The sequence below is a fragment of the Aphelocoma coerulescens genome, chromosome 5 (genome assembly GCF_041296385.1).
Source record: "Aphelocoma coerulescens isolate FSJ_1873_10779 chromosome 5, UR_Acoe_1.0, whole genome shotgun sequence".
Classification (NCBI taxonomy): domain Eukaryota; kingdom Metazoa; phylum Chordata; class Aves; order Passeriformes; family Corvidae; genus Aphelocoma; species Aphelocoma coerulescens.
The window spans coordinates 2381217-2405335 of NC_091019.1; the positions used below are offsets into that span (position 1 = coordinate 2381217).

Below are 24119 nucleotides of genomic sequence, written 5' to 3' on the forward strand. Positions count from 1 at the left end.
TCTCCAGGTGCCGCCTTGTCCACTCCCCAGGTTCTGCTGCCCCATGGTGTGGGTTGAGGGAGAATGGGAGGCGTCCCCTGGTGTTCCCCACAGGATTTGGGGTGCTGGGGAACCCCTGGGTGACTTTTGGGAGGGACCCATGGCCTGTTCCCAGGGGCCCCTTTGGGCCGGGGGGCTTACCTGATCTGGGAGGCTCCTGGGGACACATATGTGGTGGTGGGCGGGGGGTCTGAGCGGCCCTGGAATCCCCTGGGGGCACTTCCATGGGGCGGGGATGTGCCAGGGGATCGTGAGGACCCCCGGGAGTGACGCAGGTCCCCCCATGCCCTTCCCGTCCCCATGGTACGTGGCCTCTGATTGGCCAGCTGGCATGAGAGGCGCATGCTGATTGGTCGAACCCTCGCGCTGATTGGCCAGTTGGTTTGAATGCCCGTTCTCGGAGGGCAGGCATTTTCCCGCCCGCCTTGGATTGGAGCGTTCTGATTGGTTGGCCGACCGCAGCGCGTCAGATCCAGCCAATGGGAGGGCGCGACCTGGCCCTGGAGCCACGGCCCCGGCAGCCCCCGCTCCGTGTCCCCCCCGTTCCTTGTGGGAGCCCCCCGTCCCCGCCCCGGGGGCGACACCGACCGCGCGTCCCTCCCCACAACCACCGCACACATTCCTCCAGCCCCGGTCAAAGGGGTTTATTGGGTCCCCCGGCTTCCCCCGGCCCTGCCACCACCCCCGGTGGCTCTTGGGGTCGGGGGTCTCTACCCCATTCCCAGGTGCTCCGCTCCGCCTGTTCCCTCTGAACCCTGATGCTGGCAGAGCTCTCGGGTCGGCTGGCCGGGCAGGGAGCGGCTGAGCAGGGGCTGAGGGGTCATCCGGGGGTCCCCTCCTGCCCGGTGGCTCCGTTACCGGGACGACAGCATCATCACGAACTCTGCGGGGCGAGGAGGGCACGTCAGGGGAGCCGGGGCCCAGCCCCTGCCGCGGCCCCCGGGGAAGGGGGGTTCCCTCACCATCGAAGTCCACGTGCCCGTCCCCGTTGAGATCCACGTCCTGCAGGATCTCGTCCACCTCCTGCGCCTTCAGCTGCTCCCCCAGCAGCGCCGCGATGGCCTCGCGCATCTCGGCCGTGCTGATCTCCCCGTCCCCGTTCATGTCGAACTGCGGCGCCCACGGGGTGGGGGTCACCCTCCCGCTGGCACCCCCAGCTCCCAGTGGTCACTGTCTGCTCTGCGCTTGTGGTCACCCCGTGGTCATGGTTTCCCCACGGTCATTGTCTCCTCCTCCCTGTGGTCACCCCGTAGTCCCCCATACGGTCACCATCTCCCCATGGTCTCCCCGTGATCACCATCCCCTCCACGCCCCCATCATCGTTGTCCCCACCAGGCTCTTTCCAGAGTCACTGTCCCCACCACCTGTGTTCCCCTCATGGCCGCGGTGCCCCTGAGGAGGGGACGCCACGCCCGCTGTCCCCGAGGCGGCGGCCGTACCTCGCGGAAGGCGATCTTGAGCTCCCTCACGCCCACCATGTGCGCCGTCTCCTCCCGCAGCTTCGGGCCCATCATCTGCACAAAGTCTTCAAAGTCCACGCGGCCGCCCACTGCGATGGGAAGGGGACACCCTCAGCACCCCAGCGACCCCTCGGTCCCCTCCCCGGCCCCCCGACCCCGCTCACTCCTCATCTTGATGTGCTGGGAGATCTCGATGAGCTCCATCTCGGTGGGCATGTACCCCAGCGTGCGCATGCAGGCGCCCAGGTCCTTGTAGCTGATGTAGCCATCCTGGTCCGTGTCGAACTCCTTGAAGGCGTCCAGCAGCTCTGGGCGTGGCCACGGGTGGGGACAGGGAGGACACCGTCAGGCGTGGAGGGTTACACGGACACCGTGTAACCCCAGGGCAGGTCCCTTCTTGGATGTGGGAGACCCCTCCATGGCCACGTCCCCACGGCAGATCCCTCCATGAGGACATGCCCCCCATTCCCCTAGGCCCTGTCCCCACCCTGTCCCCACCCCGTCCCCCCTGCTCACCATCCAGCTCCTCCGGTGACAGCTCCCGCTCCTGCATGGGGCACACAGAGGGGGTGACAGCTGAATGAGACCCGGCTCCGTGTCCATCCCCCCCTTGCCCCCCTAAACCTCGGTGTCACCTTTGTTAAGCGTGGGCCAAAATTAACTCCAGCGGAGGATTAGTGGGATTGGAGGCAAAGCCCCGCCCTGCCCCGTGCCTGCACCCCCCACCTGCCCTGCCCCGGTCCCTGTGTCCCACCTCCTGTCACCCACCCCAGGGGTGTTCCACCCCAGGACCCCCAGGCTCCAGATGGGATGTGCTGGGTAGCCACGGATGCTGCCAAGGGGGTTCGTACCCCAGAGGTGGAGGGAACAGCATTTTCCCCCTGTCCAGATCTTGGCTGCCCCTGCCCAGGTTGTCCCCTCGGGATGTCCCCTCTGTCCCCAGGGTGCTGGAGTGTCCCCAGCACCCCTGTGTCCCACCTATCCCCACGATTCCAGGGTGTCCCTGACTGTTCCCAGTGCCCCATGTCCCCTTCATCCCCAGGTTTCCAGACAGTCCCTGAGCCCATTCCCACTGTCCCCATGCCCCCATTCCTGGGGTCCCAGAGTGTCCCTGTCTGTGTCCCCACTGTCGCCATCTCCTTTAAATCCCCAGGGACCCAGAGTGGCCCTGACCTTGTCCCCAGTGCCCAACATCTCCTCTGTCCTCAGGATCCTGGAGTGTCCCAACCCCATCATCATTGGCCCCATGTCCCCTCCATCCCCAGGGTTCTGGAACATCCCCATTGTCCCCATCCCACTGTCCCCAAGCCCATCCTCACTGCCCTCTTCATCTACACTGTCCTGGACTGTCCCCGTCCCCATCCCCACTGTCCCCATGTCCCTTCCAAGGCCAGGGTCCTGGAACAGCCCCACCATCCCCATCTCCACTGTCTCCATGTCCCCACGTCTCAAATGCTCCACATCCCCTCCATCTGCAGAGTCCTAGACTACTCCTGCTCCCACATTCCCATCCCCAGGGTCACAGAGTGTCCCTGACCATGTCCCCAAAGCCCCTATCCCCCCTCCATCCACAGTATCCTCAACTATCCCTGTCCCCATCCCCACTGTCCCCACATCTCCTCCATTTCCAGGGTCCCTCCATCCCCACCCTCACCTCCCATGTCCCCTCGAGGTGTCCCCACCTTGCCAAAGACAGTGTTGAGGAAGGGGGAGTAGGTCTTGGTGGCAGCAGCGTGGGGGTCCGCGGGACCCTTCTTCCCACTTTTCTGCCCGTGGCCGCCGTGCCGGGACTCGGAGCCGGAATTCTTGGGGGCCGGGGGACCGCCGTCCTCGAGGGCTTTGGGGGGTTTCTCCCCCGCCTCGTGCCCCCCTTTCCCCTTCTGCGGGGGCTCCGTGTCCTTGGGGGTCCCCTTGTCCCCGCGGGAGCGTGGCATGGGGCCGGGGCCGGGTGGGCAGCGGGCGGGCAGGGAGCGGGACCCAGGGATGGCCGAGGCGGAGGAAGGAGCAGGGAAATCCTCTTACACCCCCCGTGACCCCCCCAGGCTCCCCCCGCCGTGGGCCCGGCAGGGCAAAGCCAATTAGCGGTGATTAATGGAAGGAAACAGCCACGGCCACCGGCCCCCGGACACAGCCACGCGGCCACCGCAGCCCGGCCACCGCACAGGTCCCCGCACGCGTCCCGCAGTCACCCACCGAGGCCCTGAGTCCATTGGTGACATCCCAAGGCCACCACAGTCTCCCCAGACCGACCCACATCCCTGGCGGTGACACCCCAAAGCCACCACAGCGTCCCCAGACCAACCCAAATCCCCAGCGGTGACACCGCAAGGCCACCACAGTGTCCCCTCCGCCGGCACCTCTCCCCGAGCTCCCGCCACCTCTGAGGTAGGTCCTACACTCACTGTCCCCTCAGGACGGGGACTGGTGGCGTGTCCCCAAGGCATGGCAGACTGGATGGGCACAGGGGGGTTCGGAGGGGAGGGACGCCCCAAAATGAGGGCAGGCGAGGCCCAGGGGGTGACCCTGGCTGCTGTGTCACCCTGAGGCGACACGGGGGGGCGACACTGGTGGGGGTGGCAGCCTGTGTCACTCGCTGCCACTGCCCCTGCGCCACCCGCCACTCTCACCTCTGTGCCACCCACTGACGCTGTCCACGGGGACCGTACCCCACGGGTGTCCCTGCGCAGGGGGTGCCCCCGTGTCCCCGCAGGGCTCCGAGGTACCCGGTCTCATCTGTCCCCCACCCGCCCCCGCCGGTGCCCCCGCCCCGGAGCCGCGCACGCGCGGGGCGGCCCCGGTCACTTCCTGCCCCGCCCCCGCCGCCGCCGCCGCCGCCGCTCCCGCCGCCCCCGACACCGGCACCGGCCCCGGGCACCGACCCGCCGGTGAGTGCGGGCACCGGCACCGGGCACCGATCCCCGCCGGGCACGGCCCCCGAGGGCCCCCCATCCGCCTTCCCGGGGGAAGCCCCCTCCCCGTTCCCTGCGGGGCCACCCCCTGTCCCCGTCCCCATCCCCGTCCCCATCCCCGTCCCCGTCCCCGTCCCCATCCCCAGCGGGGCCTCCCCGTCCCCTTCCCCGTCCATGTCCCCATCCCCGTCCCTGGCCCCATTCCTGTTCCTATACCAAGCGCGGCCACCGCCGGCCCCATTCCTGACCCCACCCCCGTCCCCATCCTTGTCCCTGCCCTCGTCACTATCCCCGTACAAAATGAGGCCACCATCGTCCCCATTCGCGCCCCCCCATCCCTATCCTTGTCCCCATCCCTTTCCCTGTCCCTGACCCCATCCCTGACCCCGTAGCCAGCAGGGCCATCCCTGTGCCCGATCTGTTGGAGCTGTCCCTGCACCCCTTTCTATCTCCACCCCTGTAGCCAGCAGGACACCCTTGTCCCCATCCCCATCCTGAATGGGACACTCCCTGTCCTCCTCAGAGCCCCCATTCGTGGGGTGCTTCTCGAGTTCCCTCCAGGGAGCTGGGCAGGGACGGGGGTGTGTGCTCCAATTTCTGCCTCCCGGGAGTGGCTGAGCCGCCCTTTACCAGGCTGGGGGACAGCGACAAGCACAGTTCAGGGGACACCCCGTTCCCAGGCCACCTCCCTGGTGGCCCTGCCTCCCATTTTGGGGTATCCTAGCCTGCCTGACCGCAGGCCGGGGCTCTCCCCAGCCATGTCGTTCCGGAAGGTGGTGCGGCAGAGCAAATTCCGGCACGTGTTCGGGCAGCCGGTGAAGACGGAGCAGTGCTACGATGACATCCGCGTGTCCCGCGTCACCTGGGACAGCACCTTCTGTGCCGTCAACCCCTCCTTTGTCGCAATCATCGTGGAGGCCAGCGGCGGCGGCGCCTTCCTCGTCCTCCCCCTGCACAAGGTGACAGCAGCGTGGTGACACAGGGGAGGGGGGGAGGCTTGTGCTGGTGGGTGACCCCCTCCCTGCTGTCACTTTGTCCCCAGACCGGGCGCATTGACAAGTCCTACCCCACGGTGTGCGGCCACACAGGCCCCGTCCTCGACATCGACTGGTGTCCCCACAACGACCACGTCATCGCCAGCGGCTCCGAGGATTGCACCGTCATGGTGAGGGGTGGCCTGGGATCCTGGGGGGGTGGCAGGGGTCACCCTGCTTTGTCACTGTCCCCTCTGTCCCCTCAGGTGTGGCAGATCCCGGAGAACGGGCTGAGCCAGCCGCTGACGGAGCCGGTGGTGGTCCTGGAGGGCCACTCGAAGCGCGTTGGCATCGTCACCTGGCACCCCACCGCCCGCAATGTCCTGCTCAGCGCGGGTACGGGGGGGACACGGCGGGCATGGGGAGGGGGCTGCGTGGCCGAGGTGACCCCCGCCGTGTCCCCCAGGCTGTGACAACGTGGTGCTGATCTGGAACGTGGGCACGGCGGAGGAGCTGTACCGGCTGGACGGGCTGCACCCCGACCTCATCTACAGCGTCAGCTGGAGCCGCGACGGCTCCCGCTTCTGCACCGCCTGCAAGGACAAGAGCGTCCGTGTCATCGACCCCCGCCGCGGCACCGTGGTGGCCGTGAGTGTCCCCATCCCCCCGGGGGGCCTGTGTCACCAGGGCGCGGTCCTGCGCTGGTTCCTGGGGGGAGTCCCCTGCTCCCTGCTCTCGTCCCTTGGTGCACCCCGTTGTCCCATGTCCCTTGGGTGTCCTTGTCCCCTGGTTCTCCCCGCTGTCCCCTGTCCCTCGGTGCCCGTCCCCGGGGTGCTGCGGGTGCCGGTGACGGCCGTGCCCCCCAGGAGAAGGAGCGGGCGCACGAGGGGGCCCGTCCCATGCGCGCCATCTTCCTGGCCGACGGCAAGATCTTCACCACCGGCTTCAGTCGCATGAGCGAGCGGCAGCTGGCGCTGTGGGACACGGTGAGTGGCACCCTGGGAGTCCCCCGGGACTATTCTGGGGACCCCCATGTGCCTGACACCTCATCCCATCGCAGGAGAACCTGGAGGAGCCCATGGGGCTGCAGGAGCTGGACTCCAGCAACGGGGCTCTGCTGCCCTTCTACGACCCCGACACCAACGTGGTCTACGTCTGCGGCAAGGTACGGAGCCCCCCACCCCGCTGGTGGCACCCCCGGAGCCAGGGACCCCCCTAACGGTGTGTCCCCAGGGGGACTCGAGCATCCGGTACTTCGAGATCACGGAGGAGCCACCCTACATCCACTTCCTCAACACCTTCACCAGCAAGGAGCCCCAGCGGGGAATGGGCTGGATGCCCAAGCGTGGGCTGGACGTCAACAAGTGCGAGATCGCCAGGTGGGCACGGGGACGTGGGGGACGAGGTGAGGGACCGCCAGACCCCCCCGCCAAAGCCTCCATGACCTCCTTTGCTCCCCCGGCAGGTTCTACAAGCTGCACGAGCGCAAGTGTGAGCCCATCATCATGACCGTGCCAAGGAAGGTCGGTGGGGATAGGGGAATTTGGGGTGAGGGGACCCAGTAGGGCTGGTGGGAGTCGCCAGGGTGGACTGAGAGGGGTCACGGGGCAGGACATGGGGCTGTGGGGGGGTTCCTGGGCAGGACGTGGTGACTGGGTAAGGGGTCCCTAATCAGGCTGTGTGGAGGTCCCTGTGGGGTCTGTGTGTGAGGTGCCTGAGCAGGACACGGGAGCAATGGGGGGGGTCCACGCGTCTCTCTGGGGGTCCCCCTGAGGACGCCACCCCTCTGACCCTGTCGGGGGGGCAGTCTGACCTGTTCCAGGACGACCTGTACCCGGACACGGCGGGCCCCGAGGCGGCCATGGAGGCAGAGGAGTGGGTGGCGGGGCGCACGGCGGGGCCCGTGCTGGTGTCCCTGCGCCAGGCCTACGTCCCCAGCAAGCAGCGCGACCTCAAGGTGAGCCGGCGGTCACTGCTGCACGACGGCCGCACCGCCACCGCCGCCACCGCCAGCACCGGGGCCACCACGCCGCCCCCCACGCCCCCCACCGCCCCTGCGTCCACTCGCTTCAGTGCCCCCCCGGTGCTCGGCTCCGGCAACACCACGGTAAGGGGGACAAAGGGACGAGGGGGAAAGGGGGAAAGGGGCGGAGGGGTGTGGTCGGTGTGGGTGTGGCCACCGTGGGTGTGGCTCTGCTGGGCGTGTCCGTGCGGGCGCGGCTGACGGGGCTGTCGCTCAGGGGGGCCGCCTGGAGGAGGTGCTGCAGGAGGTGGCGGCGCTGCGGGCGCTGGTGGCGGAGCAGGGCCAGCGCATCTCCCGCCTGGAGGAGCAGCTCAGCCGCCTGGAGAACGGCCACGTGTAGGGACCCCCCCAACCTTCAGGGACCACCGCCCCAAGGACCACGCCTGAGCCCCAGGGACCCCCCCTGAAGCATCCCATCCCCCTGGGGCGCACCCCCTTGCCCCGCTCCGGGCCCTTCTCCCACTGGGGGGCTGGCTGCCCCTCTGGCAGCTCCCCACTTCCCCCCGTTGCCTTACTGGGTGCTGCCCCCCCAAATCATGGACCATTATTGCCCACCCCCGTTCGTCGGGCTGGGGGTTGCTCTTGGGATCAAAGATTACCCCCTGCACACCTCAATCCCTGCGTGGGGTCTCCCCCCTTTCCTATAGGGCAGGGCATGATCTGCCTCCTTCAACTGTGACATATTGACCCCCCTATATTTTGGGGGCTTTCTCCCCCCTCCTCCTCCTCCTTGCGTCCCCCCTTTCCATTCCAGTGCAGGGTCAAAAACTATATTTTCACTCCAAATAAAGGATTTATAAGAAAATCTGTGGTCGCAGGGGCCACCTGGGAGGTGACAAAGTGGGGGCAGGAAGGCGCAGCAGTCACGGGTGGGAGCTCGGCGCCTCGGCAGGAAGTGGGGGGGCACAGGGTGGCATTTTGGGTAGCGGGAGCCGGAGGGGGGTGCAGCGCTCGGCCTCCCCCCGCTCCGGCACATCCGCTGCGGGGGCAGGAAGTTGGGGGGGGCTCCCCCATCTCGGAGCGCGCCCGCGGCATCGGGACCCGCTCTGGCTGCACCCGCTGATGGTGAGCACCCCAAAAACCGGGCGGGGTGGGAGATTGGGGGGTGGGGGATGGGTTGGGGGAGTCAGGATCAGGGAACCGGGGTGAGGTTGTGGCGGGAGTGGGAGGGTAAGGGGGGTATGGAATGTTTGGGGGGCAGGTTGGGGGGATAAGGGGAGCACAGTGGGGTTGAGGGGGCAGGCTGGGGGGGTTCAGGGGAGCGTGGGGAGGGTCAGATATTGGGGTGGGTTTGGGGGGGCTGTGCAGCCACATTGAAGGCCGTGAGTGCCGGGTTTGGGGTGCCCTGGGATTTTGGCAGGGGGTGCTATGGGGCTGCAGCCATGTGGGAAGGGGCGAGGTGTGCTGGGGGGCTCTGGGGGGGCTTTGCAGCCATGTGGGGCGGCAGGACCTGCTTCCTCTCCCCCAGCACCTGCAGGTGCTGCTGCACTCGCCGCCCACAGCTTCCTTCCCCAGGGGTCACATCCCCCTCCCGCTCCCCAGCCCTTTTCCCCCCTGCTGCTGCACCTTGCCCCCTGTCCCCGCTGCCCTTTGCCCCAGCCCTTCCCTGCATTCCAGCTCCGGGAAGCCACGTGCCGGGCATGCAGTGCTGACCCTGCTGCCCTCACCCACAGGCTGGCCCGCGGTGGCACCCGCTGCTGCTGGCGCTGGCGGTGCCGGCCGAGGCCGGGGTCCCCGCGGGGACCCGCAATGACCGGGTGGTGGCCGCCCTGCTGGGCCTCCTGCTGTGCCTGGCACTGGCACTGGCGCTGGCCTGGCACCACCTGTGCCGCCTCTCGGCCGGCCGCTACCACCCCCGGCCCCTGGGCCACCGGGCACTGGAGCTGCTGCGGGGGCAATGGCACCGGCTGCGCTCATCGGAGGACCCCGCCGTGGCCCTCGGGGATGGTGACGGGGAGGTGGCTGTGCGGGACGAGGAGGAAGAGCTGATGCCCTGGAGCCTGGAGCGGCGGCAGGAGCAGGAGGAGGAGGAGGATGAGCAGGAGGAGGAGAAGGAGGAAGATGAGAAGGAGGAGGATGAGGAGGAGGCCGAGGCAGCTCCGGAGGGCGGGGAGAGCCCCCTGACCGGAGAGAAGGTGGCGGGGGGCAGCGCCGAAGCCCTGCTCAGTGACCTGCACGCCTTCTCGGGGACAGCGGCCTGGGGGGACGCGCGGCCACACGTCACCGCCTTGTGATGCCATCGTCCTGACATCACCACCCCGTGACATCATCACCCCTGATGTCACCACCCCGTGATGTCACATCCAGTGATGTCACCATCCCGTGATGTCACCTCCCCGTGATGTCACCATCCCGTGATGTCACCTCCCTGTGATGTCACCTGCCCGTGGTGTTGCCTCCCTGCCAGCAAAGGGACCCCTTCTCTGTCCCCTGCCTGCCCCCAGCCGAGGCTCCTGGTTGGCTGCAGGGGCCTGGGCACTGATCAATAAAAGCGGCTCTGCCTGGATCGGGGGCGTGGTTTGCAGAGGGGGCGGAGCCAATTGAAAGGGAATGGCAAAGGGGGAGGTGCTTGGTAAAGGGGCGGGGCATCACAAAGGGGGCGGAGCCTGGACCCTCCCCTGGTTGGGCAACCCCCCCACCCTCCCAGTGGCCCCCCCAGGTCCTCCCAACCCCAGCACAGGGACCACCACAGCCTCAGCAAGTCCTTTAATTCGCACACATCCAGCAGCGGGGCCACGCCCCTAGGGGGGCCACACCCCCGAAGGCCACGCCCACGGGGGGCACACCCCTGGGGGGCCACGCCCCTGGGGGTTCCTCCCGTGCCCCCAAACCCGGCGGGCAGAGGGCTGTGCCGGAGGGGGATGAGCCCCCCGGAGCACAAGCAGCACCATGGGGTCCCCCCCACCCCATGGGGAGCACCAGGCCCCCCTCCCCAAAACCCCCCACCCTCCCCATCCCTACCTGGGCACCCGCCCCCGGCCCCCCTTCTGCTTCTTGGCCCCCCCCGAGGGTTTGATGGGCAGGGGGGCCGTGCCCTCGGGCGGGGGGGGTTGGGGGGGCCCTAAATCCATGGGGTCTCCTGGAGCCACTGGCTTGAACGCCTCGAAGGGGGAGAACTTCACAGGGCTGGAGGGGGGACACATGAGGGGGTGAGTGGGGCACCCACGGACGGTGAGGAACGGGGGGCAGCCAGTGCCCATAGAGCCCCTTCCCGACCCCTGGAGGCACCAACCCACCCCATACTCCATGAACCTCCCCTACTCCCTCTTCCCCATCCCGACTCCCTCACCCCAAGGCACCCCAAACCCTCACCCCGCTGCCCCCACAGTCTGTACTCCCAGGATGGGGTGCAGGTTGAGGCCCCCCACACTGCACCCCCAGCACTGTCCCATCCCCACCTTGGTGCCCACCCTGAAACCCCCATCCCAAACCCCCTCACCCCAAAGTGCCCCCAGCCCCCCTGTGCCCCGCTACCTGACGGGGGTGCGGGGGCTGCTGTTGAGGCGCCGGGGGGAGCGCACCTTGGGCTGGAAGGAGAACCCCTCCTTGATGCTCTCCAGCACCGAGGGGGCCACGTAGGTGAAGCCCTGAGGGTTTGGGGGTGTCAGTGAGGGGGGCCCGGGGGCGCCGGGGGTCCCCCACCACGGCTGTGCCCCCCCTTACCAGGAAGGCCTGGTTGGCACTCTCGCTGATGGCAGCGTCGTCGGGGCTGTCCACGGGGGTCTGGCGGGTGAAGCGGGTGTCGAACTGGCTCACGTCCTCCTCTGACTGCTGCGGGGCACAGGGCGGCTGCTCCCACGGGGCCCCCCGAAACATCCCCAGCCTCCCCCTCCCCGACCCTCAGCCCTCCCCATACCAGGCAGGGTTTGAAGGGGGGGTCCAGCCTGCGCGCCAGCAGGTCCTCCCAGTTGATGTGGCGGAAGAAGGGCTGTTTCTGTGGGGTTTGGGGGTGTCAGACAGCATCGGGGGGGTCCCCCGGCACCCCCTGCCCACCCCTGTACCTGCACATCGGCCGCGTCACCGGGGCCGCCCCCGACCCGCTGGCTGGGGTTCCGCTTGAGGAACTGGAAGAGCAACAGGGATAGAGATGGGAATGGGGGGTGTTCGGGGAGGACCGACATAAATAAGGGTGGGTGGAGGTGAGGATAATTTTGGGGGGGGGGCCACCTTCTTGAGGAGGTCACGAGCGTCGGGTGTCAGGTAGGGCGGCAGCACCAGCTTCCCCTTGAGGATCTTGTCGATGGTCTTCTTGCGGTTCTCAGCGGTGAACGGCGGCTGCGGGGGGCACCGGGGGGCTATGAAGAGCCAGGTGAGCCAGGAAGGCTCGGGGGCAACCCCTCACCCACCCAGGGATGCCCCCCCAGTCCCCAGGGAGGAAGGAGCAGGAGCGGGACTTGCCGATCCGGTGAGCATGTCATACATCAGGGCACCCAGGCTCCACCAGTCCACCGCCCGGTTGTGCCCGCTCCGCACCAGGATCTCGGGGGCCCTGGGGGGTGCAGAGGGGGCCCTGAGCGGATGGGCGGCCAGGAGAGACCCCCCCAAATCCCCCACAGTGCTGCATCCAGCTCACATGTACTCGATGGTGCCGCAGAACGTGTGGGTGACGGCTCCGTCGTGGATGGACTCCTTGCATAGCCCGAAGTCTGTCAGCTTGATGTGACCTGAGGGGCGTGGGGGGGTCAGCACTGCCCACAGAGACCTCCCAAGCTCCCCAGATCCCCCACCCCCAAACCCACCTTGGCTGTTGAGCATGATATTCTCTGGCTTAAGATCCCGGTAGATGATCCCGTGGGAGTGCAGGTGACCCAGCGCCAGTGTGATCTCGCTCAGGTAGAAACTGCAGAGGCATTGGGGGGGGCTGTGAGCGGTGTCGGGGTGCCCACCCCCCATCTGCACCCACCACCACCACATCCCTACCAGGCAGTGTCCTCCAGGAAGATTCCTTCCCGCTCCAGCTGCATGAAGAGCTCTCCACCTGCACAGAGAGCCCGAGAGGGACCTTCCTGAGCCATCCCTGGACACACTTCGATCACCCCTGGGACCATCTGAGCCATCCTGGGACACCCTCAAACCGCTCCTGGACCCCCTGAGCCATCCCTGGACACTCTCCCTGGACGCTGGGACACGCTTTAAACATCCCTGCACAGCCTGAGCCATTCCTGGAACCCCTTGAGCCATCCCTGGGACAACTTGTAGCCATCCCTGGGACCCCCCCAGAGCAACCCCGGAGCCATCCCGCACCGCTGAGGCACTCCAGGATGAGGTAGAGCTTGCCGCCCGTCTGGAAGGCGTAGATGAGGTCGACGATGAAGGGGTGCTTGACGGCCTCCAGGATGTTCCTCTCCGCCCGGGTGTGTGCTGTGTCCTTGGCGTTGCAGGCGATCTTGGCCTGGGGGGCAGGCGGTGAGCGGGGGGGGCTCCCCGGGGGGCTTGGGGGGGCCGGGGCAGCCCTACCTTCTTCAGGACCTTCATGGCGAAGATCTTCCCCGTGTTGGTGCCCTGCACTTTGCGCACCTGGAACACCTGGAAGGACAGGCAGGGAAGGTTGGGGAAGCCGTCAGGGAGCGCCGGACCCCCTCTCCCCTCCAGAGCCCCCCCAGCCCCGCCGTGTCCCCACCTTGCCGTAGCCACCCTTGCCCAGGACCCGGAGCAGCTCGAAGCAGTGGGGGCCGATGTGCTCGGGGCCGTTGTTGACGCTGCTCTCGGAAATCTCGATCTCTTCGTAGTGTCCCACCGGCCTGGCGGGAGAGGGGGTGAGCGGGGACAGCCTGTCCCCTGCCTGTCCCCCACACAGGCTGTCCCCCACTTACTCCAGGCCGTTCCCCCGGGGCTCCAGCTCCATCTCCTGCGGGAGGGAACTCGCGGTCACAGGTGGGCAGCGGGGGAGTAGCAGGCAGGGGACGCATGGCAAGGAGGGGACGCATGGCAGGAAGGCGAGACACAGCAGAGAGAGGACCCACGGCAGGGAGGGGACACATGGCAAGGAGGGGAGCCCCGGCAGGCAGGACACGGGCACGGCACGGGCAGGACGCGGGCAGGACACGGCAGCGCGGGGCGAGGCAGCGCCGAGCCGGCCCAGCCGGATGTTTTGGGGCCGAGGCCGGGCCCTGCCCAGCGGGAGCCGCCCGCTGCCCTCTCGGGATCCGCGTCTGCCCCCGGTGCCCCGGCGCCCCGTCCCCGCGGACAGCCCGGCTACACCCCTGTCCCGCCACCAGCGGGACCCTTGTCACTGCCCCTGTCGCTGTCCCCCCAAGCCCCTGCCCGCCGTCCCCGGCACCGAGCGGACCCCGCGCAGCCCCGACACCCCCGGTCCCGCTGTCGCCACCGCGTCCCGGTGCCGCTCATCGCCTCCACCGCCCGTCCCGCTCCCGGTGCCCCCGGTCCCCGCGGCGCCCCCCGCCCCAGCCGCCGCTGCCGGGCGCAGCCCCGGTGCCCCCCCCCGCGCCCCGCTGTCGGCTCACGGCGCCCAGCTCGGGCTCGTCCCCGTCGCTGCCCTCCTCGGTCTCCAGGTCGATGTCGAACACCCCCGCCATGACGGCGCCGTGCCGGGACCCCCCGGGGACCCGCCCCGGTGGCCACGCCCCCACTTTAGGCCACGCCCCGGCCACGCCCCCGCGCCGCCGCCTCACCGGGACCGCGGGGAACCCGCGCTGTTGGCCACGCCCACAGGCCACGCCCCTCCTCCGGCCACGCCCCCTCCCGCGCGCGTCACCGGGGTGTCCCCTGCGCGGGGGACACGGGGACGGGGGGTCCCCCCTGCCGGGGGACACGGGGACGGGGGGTCCCCGGGGGTGGCGCAGGGAACAGGACAGAGGCAGCGCGGCCGCTCACAGCCTTTACTGGGGTCCCCGGACCCGCCCCGCCCCCGCTGCGCCGCGCTGACGTCAGCGGCGCCGGCGTGACGTCAGAGGAGGGGGCAGGAAGAGAGGGGGACATCCCGGTGACCCCAGGCGGAGATGCCGCTCGGGCTTCCCGCGGGGCTGGAGGGCACGAGCGGGGCTGCGGGGCTCTGGGGTTATTGTGGGGTCATCGGGGTTATTGTGGGGTCACTGCCGTTACTGTGGGGTTGTGGGGGATGTGTGTTACTGTAGGGTCACTGGTGTTATTGTGGGGTCACTGGTGTTATTGTAGGGTCAGGAGCACTACAGGGCCTGGGGGTTATTGGAGGGTTTCGCGGCACTACGGTGGCTGTGTTATTGCAGGATCTCAGGCACTACAGGGGCTCTGTGTTGTTGCAGGGTCACTGCTGTTATTGTAGGGTCAGGGGCACTACGGAGGCTCTGTGTTATTGTAGGGTCTCAGGTGTTATTGTAGGATCTCGGACGTTACAGGGGCTGGGCATTAGCGGTGTTACTGTAGGGTCTCCCCAGTGACAGCCCTATATCACATGGGTTCCCCACACAAGTCTTTCCCCAGAGGGTTTTCCAAGCTGCTCCAGGGAATCCCTGGGTACCCCTTAGTTATTGTAGGGTCTCCCTGTGTAGGTCTATTACTGTAGGGTCTCCCCATGCCAGTTTGTTATTGTGGGATCTCCCATTCAAGTTGTGCTGCTGTAGGGTCTCCCCACACTGGTTTGCTGCTGTGGGTTCTCCCCATGCCAGTTTGTTATTGTTGGGTCTCCCCTTCAAGGGTCTCCCCACCTCAGTCTGTTACTGTGGGGTCTCCCAGTAATTCTGTGTCATTATGGGGTCTCCCCATAATGGTTATTGTAGGGCCTCCCCATGCCAGCAGGTGCCAACACACCTCAAGCTTCACCTGCTGCTCTCGTGGGGTGGCCCAGGTTCCTCAGGGGGGCTCCTGGCTGCCCCCCACCCTGGGGATGGCACGGGGACAGCCAGGGGTCAGTGTCCCCCCCCTGTGTGTCCCAGGCATGCGGGGACTGCGGGGACAGGGCAGGGGGGACAGGGAGGGACAGGACAGAAAGGGGGGAATGTTGGGAAACAGGGGATGGGGTGCTAGGGCAGGGGGATGGGGTGCCGGGGTAATGGGGGAATGCCAGGGGACGGGGTGCCTGGACTGGGAGGGGGAATCTCGGGGAAGGGGTGTCAGTGTGATGGAGGGGTGCCAGGACACGGGGGATGTCAGGGATTGGAGTGTCAGAGTAGTGGGGGGATGCCAGGACGTGGGGTTTCAGGATGCCAGGGGATGGGGCACCAGCAGAGTGGGGGGATGCCACCCTCCACACTCCAGGGGACAGGAGGATCCCAGTGGATGGCGTGTCAGGATGCCAGGGACTGAGCTGCCAGGGGAGTGAGGGGATGCCAGGGGATGGGATGCCAAGATGAAGGGGAATGCCAGGCAGTGGGATGGCAGGGCAGGTGAGTGGGATCCGGGGCGGTACGGGGGTGCCAGGGGATGGTGTGCCAGGCCACAGCGGGACGGGGTGCGGGGGGATGCCGGGGAGGGGCGGCGGGGCAGCGGGAGGGGGTGCCGGGGGCTGCCGGGGCACCCATTCCCCCGCTCTCCCCGCTGCCTGCCCGGCGCTATTTGAAGTGGGACAAGAAATGCTCCACGGGATATCTCGGGGAGTCGATGCCCAGCCCCTGGCAGAGCCCCAGCAGGCGCTCGCAAGCCTCGGCCAGCGTGGCCCCAGCGCACGCCACGCTCAGCAGCGGCTCCTCGTACTCGCCGGCCCCCTCGGGCTCCTCGAATAGCCGGTTGAGGCGGACGAGCCCGCGGCCGTGCAGCTCCTTCAGAGCCTCCATGCCCCCGCCGCCCGCCAGGGTCTCGCCGTGCTCCGATCCCAGGCACATCACCCCGGCCAGGTGCGTGCGGGGCGCGGGCCGGGCGGGCAGCACCGGCGGCACGCCCAGAGCGACCAGCACGGCGGCCAGCAGCAGGTCGGGGCCGTAGACCTCGCGGATCCAGTCGCGCAGGTAGAAGCCCCCCATGCGGGGGTTGATCTCCAGCAGGCGCGGGCCCGCCGGCCCCAGCTTGAGCTCCACGTTGAAGACGCCGTCGCGCAGCCCGCACGCCCGGCAGCATTCCAGCGCCGCCCGCACCAGCTGCGCCTGCCGGTCGGCGGGCAGGCAGGAGGGCAGGCAGGCCGCCGTCTCCAGGAAGGCGGGGACACGCGTGGGGCCGTTGTCCGACACCCACGCGCCCAGCAGCCGCCCCTCGAAGACCACCAGGTCCACGTCGTGCTCGGTGCCCGGCACGTACTCCATGAGCAGCATGGCGTTGCCCCAGCCCAGCCCGATGCCCGGGTGGTCGGCGTCGTCGCGGAGGTCCCTCCAGAGCCGGGCGGCGTGAGCGTGGCACTGCCCGGCGTTCTCCACCAGCCGCACGCCCACGCCGCCCGCGCCGAACTCCAGCTTGGCCACGGCGGGGAAGGGCACGGCGCCCGCCGCCCGCTCCACGTCGCCGTGGCTCTGCAGGCGGCGGCAGGGCACGGCGAAGGCGGCGGGCGGCGGGCGGCCGCGGCGGCAGCGCTGCAGGTGCCGGTGCGTGCGGCTCTTCTGCTTGGCCACCCGGACGGCGGCGGGCGCGGGGCCGCGCAGCCCCAGCCCCTGGCACACCAGGGCCGCCAGCACCACGCAGTCGTCCCAGTAGGAGAGGCAGGCGTGGGGCCGCAGCCCCCGGGAGCGCAGCAGCTCCAGCACCCGCTCCGCGTGCTCCTCGTCCCGCCGGTGCTCCCGGCTGTCGTAGGGCAGGAAGGTCTGCACCAGCCCCGCCGCGAAGTGCTCCGGGTCCGACTCCACCAGGTGGATCTGCGGCCCCGGAGAGGCGTCACCGGGGCACAGCCGGCCCTGGTGCCACCCCCCGCCACCCTGAGCCCGCTGACGGCCCGAGCTCCTCACCCTCAGGCCGTAGTCACGGGCCGCCTCCCACACGAAGCTCTTGCTGACGCCCCCGGCCCCGATGAGCAGGATGTCCTTGCCCTCGACCAGGTGACACTGCGCCCGGTGCAGCATGGCCTCGGCCAGCAGCCGCGGCAGGTCCCCGCAGGGCTCGCCCACGCCGCGCCCCATGGCCTCGGCCAGCACGCAGGTCTCCAGGCACCGCTGGCTGTTGGTGGCCAGCGCCACCAGCTCCAGCGCGTCGTCCACGCACGCCAGCAGGAAGTCCACGCCTGGTGACGGTGACACCGGGCTCAGCACCGCAGGGTGACCCCGGGCACCGGCGGTGTCCCCCGCGCCGTGCTCACCGAGGATGTCGGTGTGGGCGCGGGTGCCACCGCGCTGCTGCGGGCTCAGCTCGGCCTCGGTGGCCAGGAGAGCGGCCATGGCGGCCTCGGTGGCCTCCCGCAGCCGCGTGGCCAGCGCCTGCCGCTGGCTGAGGGCCACCACCCCCCACTGCCGCAGGCTGGAGTCCAGGCCCTGGGGCAGCGCCGTGCCGTGACGCACCGGGCTCTCCGCGCGTCCCACGGTGCAGGCCACCTGCGGGGACACCCACACGGGTTTGGGGACATCGGCTGCCACAGGGGTATGGGGACGTTGGCTGCCAACCCATAGCCTGGGGCACGTGGACACGGGGTGACACGTTGACCCGAGGCAAGGGACATGGATGGCCACCAAGCTTAGGGACACCCAGGGCCACCAGGACATGGGGACATGGACAGCCGTCGTCGGTGGGGGACACACAGAGCCACCAGAGTGTGGGGACACGCCGTACCTGGCAGAGCTGGGGCCGGTCCCCCCAGGACCTGCAGACGAGGGTGCAGATGCGCAGGGCCATGGGCAGCCGCGGGGCTGGGCTGCCTGGGGGGCAAGGGACAGGGCAGGCACGGCCGCCACGCGGGGACAGGGCGGCCCTGCCCGACCCCCCCCTCCTCTGGGGGCTTTTGGGACCCCCGGTGGCACCGTGGTGGCCACTGTCACCCCCAGCCCCACGGGACTGTCAGGAGTCAAAGGGGGTCACCCCAACACCCTGCCCTGCCCCACCCCAGGGGACTGTGAGGGTCCAGGGTGACCTTCTCCACCCCTCCCCCTGGGTCTGGGGGGGTCCAAGGTGGCAAACTGTCCCCCAACCCTAACCCAGGGCACTGTGGGCGTCCAGGGTGACCCTCATGCTGTCTCCCGGGACCCCAGTAGTTTGGGCACCCCAATGGCCCCCCAGCCACCCACCCCAGGGGACAGAGAGGTGGCTGGCACAGCTGCAGGGACCCCGGGGGACTCTTCCCCCCCTCCCAGCGTGGTGGGCGCCCGAGGGCGGGGGCCTTACGTGGGGGGGGCACGGGCAGACGGGCAGTGGGCACCATGGCCTCCAGCAGGACGCTGTCCTCCTCCGTCAGCCCCCGGAGCCAGGCACCCACCGCCTGCGCCACCGCTGCCCCCTCCTCCTTCCTGTGGGTGCTGCGAGTGCCTGTCCCCCGCCACCGCCACCCCGCCGGCCGCACCACCACCTGTGTGCACCTCCGTGTCACCCCGTGCCACCCGGTGCCACCCCAACAGCCACCCCGCCACCTGCGTGCAGCCCCCGTGTCACCCTGTGCCACCGCACCACCTGCACCCACCCCTGTCACTCCGTGCCCCCCCCAGTGCCACCCCAACAGCCACTCCATGGGGGCCTCTCCATGCCCCCCAGTGCCACCCAGTGCCACCAACACCGCCGTGCCCACCTGGCCGTAGGGCTCCATGGCAGTGCCCCCCAGGAAGGCGCCCACCTCCTCCTGTACCAGGCTCTGCTGGCCCCGGGGGTCCTCCAGCCGCACCAGCCTCAGTCCGGGGGCCACGGGCTCGGCGGGGAGGTCCCCCCTGGCCCCCAGGACAAAGGCCAGGGTGGGGGGCACGGGCAGGTGGGCACGAGCCGCCAGCACCCAGCGGGTGACCAGCGTGTCCTCGAGCCGGTGGGCGAGCGGGACCGAGCCCCCCGTGGGGCAGTCGAGGTCACGGGCCAGCTCGCCCACCCAGCCGCCCTCGGGGTCCCCCGGCGCCAAGGTGCCCGTCACGTAGTTGGCGCGGCGGGGGGGCACGAAGGTCTCCAGGGCGCTGTGCCCCCCCACCTTGAAGGAGACGCCCCGGGAGAGCAGCAGGGACCAGGCGCCCGGGGACGTCTCCGATGGCACACGGCTGGCCCAGGTGGGGGACAGACACAGCACCATGGCACCTGCGGGTGGGCAGCAGGGTGGGCGGTGGGTACCCCCGCAGCCCCTGCCCCAAACTGCCCTCCATGGGGGTGCTGCTGCGGGGGGGGATTTGCTGCTGAACTGGTGGTTACTGGGATTAATGGGACACAGCTGGCGCCGCCCTCCTCCCCTGCCTCGGTTTCCCTCACGGTCCCGGCCGGCCAGCACAGGCGGGTGTGGGGACCCTTGCTGTTGGCTCAGGGGTATCTCATGCGGGGTGGGGACAAGGGTACCGCACCCACCTGGGCAGCGGGTGCCACCCTCCAGCAGGACAGGCAGGAAGGCGGTGGGGGAGCCCAGGATGCAAACGGTGATGTCCAGCGGGCCAAATCCTGCCAGGGAGGAAAGGGTTAACAGCCCCGGAGTGGGGACCCTGCTGTCACCCTGCCCCCGGCACCCCAGTGTGGCTGGGAGACCCCAAATCCCCCGTGTCCCTAGCCTGGCACCGTATCCCCATTGCCGTCCTTGTCCCTGCCACCCCCCTATCCCAGCGTGGCACTGCACCCACATCACTGTCCCTGCCACCCCCGTGCCCCCAGCCTGGCGCCATGCCCCCTATTGCCACCCCAGGCCCTGCCACCCCCGTGTCCCAGCCTGGCGCCGTGCCCCCCGTGTCCCCCACCCGTGCGGGGCTCCGCGGAGCAGTCCAGCGTGGGGGGCAGCCCCTCCTGGCACAGGGCGCTCTGGAGCCGCTCGTAGGCGTGGGTGGCACACTCGGGGTCCCCGCTGTCCCCGGGCACTTCGCCATCGGGGGCCTCGTCCTCCAGCCAGCCCGGGCACAGCGCCTCGGGCCCTGCCCACTCCTGCTCCTCCGGGCTGGGCACCCGCTCCGGGCTCGGCTGCGCTGTGGAGAGCTGCGGGAGCAGGGACAGGGCTGGCACGGGGCTGGCACGGGGGTAAGCGGTGCTATAGGGCTGGCGTGGGGTTAAAGGGCTGGCACGGGGCTGGCATGTGGGCAGACGCCGGGTGGGCATGGGGACGTGGGGCAGACACGGGGGGGCTGGCACAGGACAGGGGGGCACCGGGCGCCGCTGTGCACCCGTGGGGTGGGGGCGTCAGGGTGCTGGGGGGCTGCGGGCGCCGGGCACGGCGCCACCGCCTCAGGGACAGCGGGGCAGTGCCAGCCGCCGGGGCCGCCAGCTCCCGGACAAAGCGTCCCCTTGTCCCCGCGGGGTCACGCGGCGGGTGGGCACAGCACGCCACACTGCCCGCTGCCCCGCGCCAGTGCCCGGCACCGCCGGGATCCCGGGATGGGGCACCCACCTCCGCCCGGACCCCCCACCCGGGGGCCACTCACCATCCTGGTGACAGAGGGGCTGCAAGAGAAGGAGAGGCAGAGTCAGCGCGGCCCCCTGAGCACCTGCCACCCCTCCCCGGGCACCCCCGGCCAGGGCTGGGAGCCCCAAGCCCAGCTCCCGTGGGGGACCCGTCCTACAGCACCCACCAGAGCCTGGCCCACTTCCTGGGGCACACCTCGGTGCCAACTCCAGTGTTCTCATGTTGTCCCCTCAGTGCTAGTCCCAGTGTCCCCAGACTGACCCCTCGATGCCAATCCCTGTGGTCCCAGCTTGTCTCCTCGTTGACAGCGCTGGTGGCCCCAGATTGACCCCTCGGTGCCAGTCACAATGGCCTCAGGGTGTCCCCTCGGTGCCAGCCCCGGTGGCCCCGGTACCTCCGGCTTAGTGTAATCCCGTGCCAGCTCAGCACAGTCGGGGGCACCTCCCCTTCCCGGGGGTGCCAAGGTGTCCTGGGGGCGCAGACCCAGGGACCGGGGTGTCCCCACCCCCCCCCGGTGCCCTCGCTCCCAGCAGGTGCCCGGCAGAGTTGGGCACAGAGGGAAACTGAGGCACGGAGCTGAGCAGTGCCCGCTGGCAGCCAGGGCGTCCCCAAGCCGGCAGGGCGGGTGTCCCCAGACCCGGCACCCGGTGACAGGGTTAGGGGACACGCGGCTCCGTGGCATGGCACAAGGACCCAAAACCCAGCCACAGGGGTCCCTTAAGGTCCGCCCCCCCCCCCAGCCTGGGAACCACCCTGTCCCCTTCCATCCCCAGCTGGGAGGTGGTCCTGCTGTCCCCAAACTGGGACAGCTGTGTCGCCCGGTACCTTGGGGTGGGAGCCGTGGCCTGAGAGCGCGCAGGGGATGAGGGCTCGGGGACGCCTGGCACAGGGGACACGGGCCGCTCTGGCCTTTAAACCCCCCCGCGCCACCCCGGGGTGCCAACCCCCGGCCCCGTGCCCCGGATTAGGCGACACAGAGCCCCATTGTCCCCTCTGCCACCTCGCGCCAGGCGCTGGCACCCCTGTCCGTATCCCTGTCCCCGTCACCAGCGAGGGACACGCTGCCGCAGCGGGACGCGGGGGGTGGCTCAGCCAGGCGGGGTGTCCCTGTCCCCCTGTCCTGCACACCCAAGGCTGGGCACGCCCCCCGTCCCCCCCCGCCGCCCCTCCCCGCCCTGTCCCCCTGTCCCCAGCGTGGCGGAGCTGCCAGCCCGCACGTCCCCCGGCTTAGTTCCAGCTGCCCGCGGCGTCACTGTCACTGTCACCGTCACCGCCACCGGCAGGCACGGGGCCACCAGCGCGGCTGCCGCGCCGCAGGGCCCTGCACGCGCTGTCACCCGCTCCCCGCCATCCGCACCGTGCCCGGCACCCTGCCCCCCTCATTTGTCACCCGAACTGTGACATGCACCCTGTCACCCACAGCCCACCACACACCGACACCTGCACCTTCAACAGCATCCTGTCACCTGCGGCTGTCACCCACACCCTGTCACGCTCATCGTCACCCACCCGTCACCCAAACCCTGTCACCCACACTGTGGCACCTGCACCAGCACAGGCACCCCGTCACCTGCGCTGGCACCTGCACTGTCACCCACACCTTGTCACGCACATCACCTACCTGTCACCCGCACTGTCACCCACACCCTGTCACCCGCACTGTCACCCAGATCCCAGAACCTGCACCATGCCGCTGCACTGCCACCTGCCCCGTCCCCCGCACCGTGCCATGCACATCGTCACCCACCTGTCACCTGCACCCTGTCACAAGTATGCACACACCCCCCGACCCCCATCCCGCTGCTTCCGCCCCCCCCGGCACCAGCACCCCCCCATAAACACCCACATCACCCCCACTGCTGCCAGCACCCACTGGTGGTGCCGGTGCTGGTGTCTGTCGGTGTCGGTCTGTCCTGGTGTTGTCACTCCCCGTAGCGGCTCTGCCCGCTCCGGTCCCGGCGGTGTCGGGGTCTGTCGGAGTCTGTCGGGGTCGGTCCCGGTGCTGTCGCGTCTCCAGCAGCGGCTCTGCCCGCTCCGGTCCCGGCGGTGGCGGCGGCGCCGTGTCCTGCCCGGGCGGGGCGGGGCGGGGCGGGACCGGGGACACCGAGGGACCGGGACACCGAAGGGGGTGGCGGGACAAAGCGGGCAGCGGGGGGGACGGCGGCCGGGCCGGGGTGCCACGGCGGGGAGATGGGGACAAGGGACTGGGGTAGGGAGCGGGACGAGGGACGGGGACCGAGACAGGCGTAGGGGACAAGTGACCGGGGGCAGGGACGGGACCCGTCCGGGGTCACCCGGGGCCGGGTGTAAAACTGACACCGCGGAGCAGAAATGTCAGGGCAGGCCTTGGGAGCTATTCCCGACCTCCCCGCACGACATGGAATGGGACACAGGGAATGGCATGGCATGGGACGGCATGGCATGGGATGGCATGGCACAGCCAGTGTGTGCAGGGGACAGGCATGACCCCATCCCGGACACTGCCACTCTCCACGAGCGATGGCACAAATGTGTCACCCTCCCCCGTGTCCCCAGTGGGAGCCCGGCCTTCGGGGTGTCCCCGGGGACCCCAGGGTGACAACAGTCTCCCGGCAACCGCCCACTGCTGCTCCCGGCGGTGTCCCCAGAGTCCTCGGCTGGGGATATCCCTGGGCTCTGCCAGGCATCCTGTCCCCTCGTGTCCTCCGGTGTCCCCAGGCTGTGACGGTGCTCCCAGGACCGGGATATGGATCCCTCGTTCCCCCCGTGTCCCCTCCTGTCTCCTCGCAGTCCCAGGAACTCCTGTCTATCCCGAGGCTGTTGCCCACCCTCTCCCACTCTATCCCTGTGCCCCCCAGGCCCAGAATATGAGTCCTTGTGGTCCCTCGTGTCCTCTTTCCGGGCTCTACCCCTTGCCCGGCGTGTCCCCCTGCCCGGGTTGTTCTCTTGCCCGGGATGTCCCCCTTGCCGGGATGTCCCCTTTCCCGGGACGTCCCCCTTCCCGGGAAGTCTTTTCCAGTCAAGTCCCTCTGCCTGGGATGTCCCCTTTTCCGGGGTGTTCCCCTTTCCAAGCATGTCCCTCTGCCCGGGATGTCCCTCTGCTCGGGGTGTCACCTTTCCCGGGGTGTTCCCCTTCCCGGAATGTCCCGCTGCCGGGCGTGTCCCCTCTTCACGGGTGTCCCCTTGCCTCTGTGACACCGCCGTGGCTTCCTGCTGTCGCCGCCCTCGCCACGCTGTCCCTGCTTCCCGCCCCTCCCGGGGCTGGGATCCCCTGACCGAGGGGACAGGAGGGACACGGGGACAGCCCCGCCGGCCCGGCGCTGAACTGAGTCCTCCGAGCCCGCAGGGGGCGCCACCCGCGCCGGTGCCGCCTCTGGACGGGCGCGC

The 24119-nt window shown here is 69.5% G+C and overlaps 5 protein-coding genes across 7 annotated transcripts; 2 read left to right on the forward strand and 3 right to left on the reverse strand.

The window, feature by feature from the left end:
- Positions 1-662: 662 nt before the first annotated feature.
- CABP4 (calcium binding protein 4) lies at positions 663-3514 on the reverse strand. 2 transcript variants are annotated; one of them, XM_069016316.1, is made up of 6 exons: positions 3182-3514; positions 2016-2046; positions 1664-1807; positions 1479-1588; positions 1002-1149; positions 663-922 (listed from the first exon to the last, which is right to left on the reverse strand). In XM_069016316.1, the coding sequence occupies exons 1-6, from the start codon at positions 3431-3433 to the stop codon at positions 894-896; spliced, it is 714 nt and encodes a 237-aa protein (XP_068872417.1). In that variant the 5' UTR covers positions 3434-3514; the 3' UTR covers positions 663-893. The 2 variants fall into 2 exon arrangements, with proteins under 2 accessions (XP_068872417.1, XP_068872418.1); XM_069016317.1 differs by lacking the exons at positions 663-922; positions 1002-1149 and adding an exon at positions 1167-1275.
- An 800-nt stretch (positions 3515-4314) lies between these two features.
- Positions 4315-8210, forward strand: CORO1B (coronin 1B). 2 transcript variants are annotated; one of them, XM_069016315.1, is made up of 11 exons: positions 4315-4384; positions 5165-5367; positions 5451-5573; positions 5649-5778; positions 5849-6030; positions 6249-6368; positions 6443-6547; positions 6616-6761; positions 6848-6905; positions 7190-7489; positions 7623-8210. In XM_069016315.1, exons 2-11 carry the CDS (start codon positions 5167-5169, stop codon positions 7743-7745), a joined length of 1488 nt encoding a protein of 495 aa, XP_068872416.1. In that variant the 5' UTR covers positions 4315-4384; positions 5165-5166; the 3' UTR covers positions 7746-8210. The 2 variants fall into 2 exon arrangements, with proteins under 2 accessions (XP_068872416.1, XP_068872415.1); XM_069016314.1 differs by having other exon boundaries at positions 5451-5778.
- A 57-nt stretch (positions 8211-8267) lies between these two features.
- PTPRCAP (protein tyrosine phosphatase receptor type C associated protein) lies at positions 8268-9911 on the forward strand. The gene is made up of 2 exons (XM_069016318.1): positions 8268-8470; positions 9079-9911. Exons 1-2 carry the CDS (start codon positions 8468-8470, stop codon positions 9637-9639), a joined length of 564 nt encoding a protein of 187 aa, XP_068872419.1. The 5' UTR covers positions 8268-8467; the 3' UTR covers positions 9640-9911.
- Positions 9912-10362: 451 nt separating this feature from the next.
- Positions 10363-13984, reverse strand: RPS6KB2 (ribosomal protein S6 kinase B2). Its single transcript, XM_069016319.1, has 15 exons — positions 13870-13984; positions 13219-13253; positions 13026-13146; positions 12863-12931; positions 12650-12797; positions 12326-12383; positions 12145-12245; positions 11979-12069; positions 11804-11894; positions 11573-11680; positions 11407-11469; positions 11262-11339; positions 11069-11176; positions 10880-10992; positions 10363-10531 (listed from the first exon to the last, which is right to left on the reverse strand). Exons 1-15 carry the CDS (start codon positions 13939-13941, stop codon positions 10363-10365), a joined length of 1425 nt encoding a protein of 474 aa, XP_068872420.1. The 5' UTR covers positions 13942-13984.
- Positions 13985-15891: 1907 nt separating this feature from the next.
- CARNS1 (carnosine synthase 1) lies at positions 15892-20323 on the reverse strand. Its single transcript, XM_069018787.1, has 8 exons — positions 20098-20323; positions 19718-19807; positions 18969-19456; positions 18572-18752; positions 18023-18108; positions 17556-17787; positions 17209-17480; positions 15892-17118 (listed from the first exon to the last, which is right to left on the reverse strand). The coding sequence occupies exons 3-8, from the start codon at positions 19449-19451 to the stop codon at positions 15892-15894; spliced, it is 2481 nt and encodes an 826-aa protein (XP_068874888.1). The 5' UTR covers positions 19452-19456; positions 19718-19807; positions 20098-20323.
- Between the last annotated feature and the right edge of the window lie 3796 nt (positions 20324-24119).

Coding starts and splice junctions, on each gene's coding strand:
- RPS6KB2 (XM_069016319.1), bottom strand. CDS start 13,941: ATGGCGGGGGTGTTCGACATCGACCTGGAGACCGAGGAGGGCAGCGAC. Junction 12,070..12,144: donor TATCATGCTCAACAGCCAAG/GTGGGTTTGGGG, acceptor CACGCCCCTCAG/GTCACATCAAGCTGACAGAC. Junction 10,532..10,879: donor AGCCCCCGCACCCCCGTCAG/GTAGCGGGGCAC, acceptor TCCCCCCTCCAG/CCCTGTGAAGTTCTCCCCCT.
- CABP4 (XM_069016316.1), bottom strand. CDS start 3,433: ATGCCACGCTCCCGCGGGGACAAGGGGACCCCCAAGGACACGGAGCCC. Junction 1,150..1,478: donor TCAAGATCGCCTTCCGCGAG/GTACGGCCGCCG, acceptor TGGGCGCCGCAG/TTCGACATGAACGGGGACGG. Junction 923..1,001: donor CGGGCACGTGGACTTCGATG/GTGAGGGAACCC, acceptor CTCGCCCCGCAG/AGTTCGTGATGATGCTGTCG.
- CARNS1 (XM_069018787.1), bottom strand. CDS start 19,451: ATGGTGCTGTGTCTGTCCCCCACCTGGGCCAGCCGTGTGCCATCGGAG. Junction 18,109..18,571: donor TCTGCCCGTGCCCCCCCCAC/GTAAGGCCCCCG, acceptor CTTGCCCCCCAG/GCAGCCCAGCCCCGCGGCTG. Junction 17,481..17,555: donor CGCCCACACCGACATCCTCG/GTGAGCACGGCG, acceptor CACCGTCACCAG/GCGTGGACTTCCTGCTGGCG.
- CORO1B (XM_069016314.1), top strand. CDS start 5,167: ATGTCGTTCCGGAAGGTGGTGCGGCAGAGCAAATTCCGGCACGTGTTC. Junction 5,368..5,450: donor TCGTCCTCCCCCTGCACAAG/GTGACAGCAGCG, acceptor CTTTGTCCCCAG/ACCGGGCGCATTGACAAGTC. Junction 7,490..7,622: donor TCGGCTCCGGCAACACCACG/GTAAGGGGGACA, acceptor GCTGTCGCTCAG/GGGGGCCGCCTGGAGGAGGT.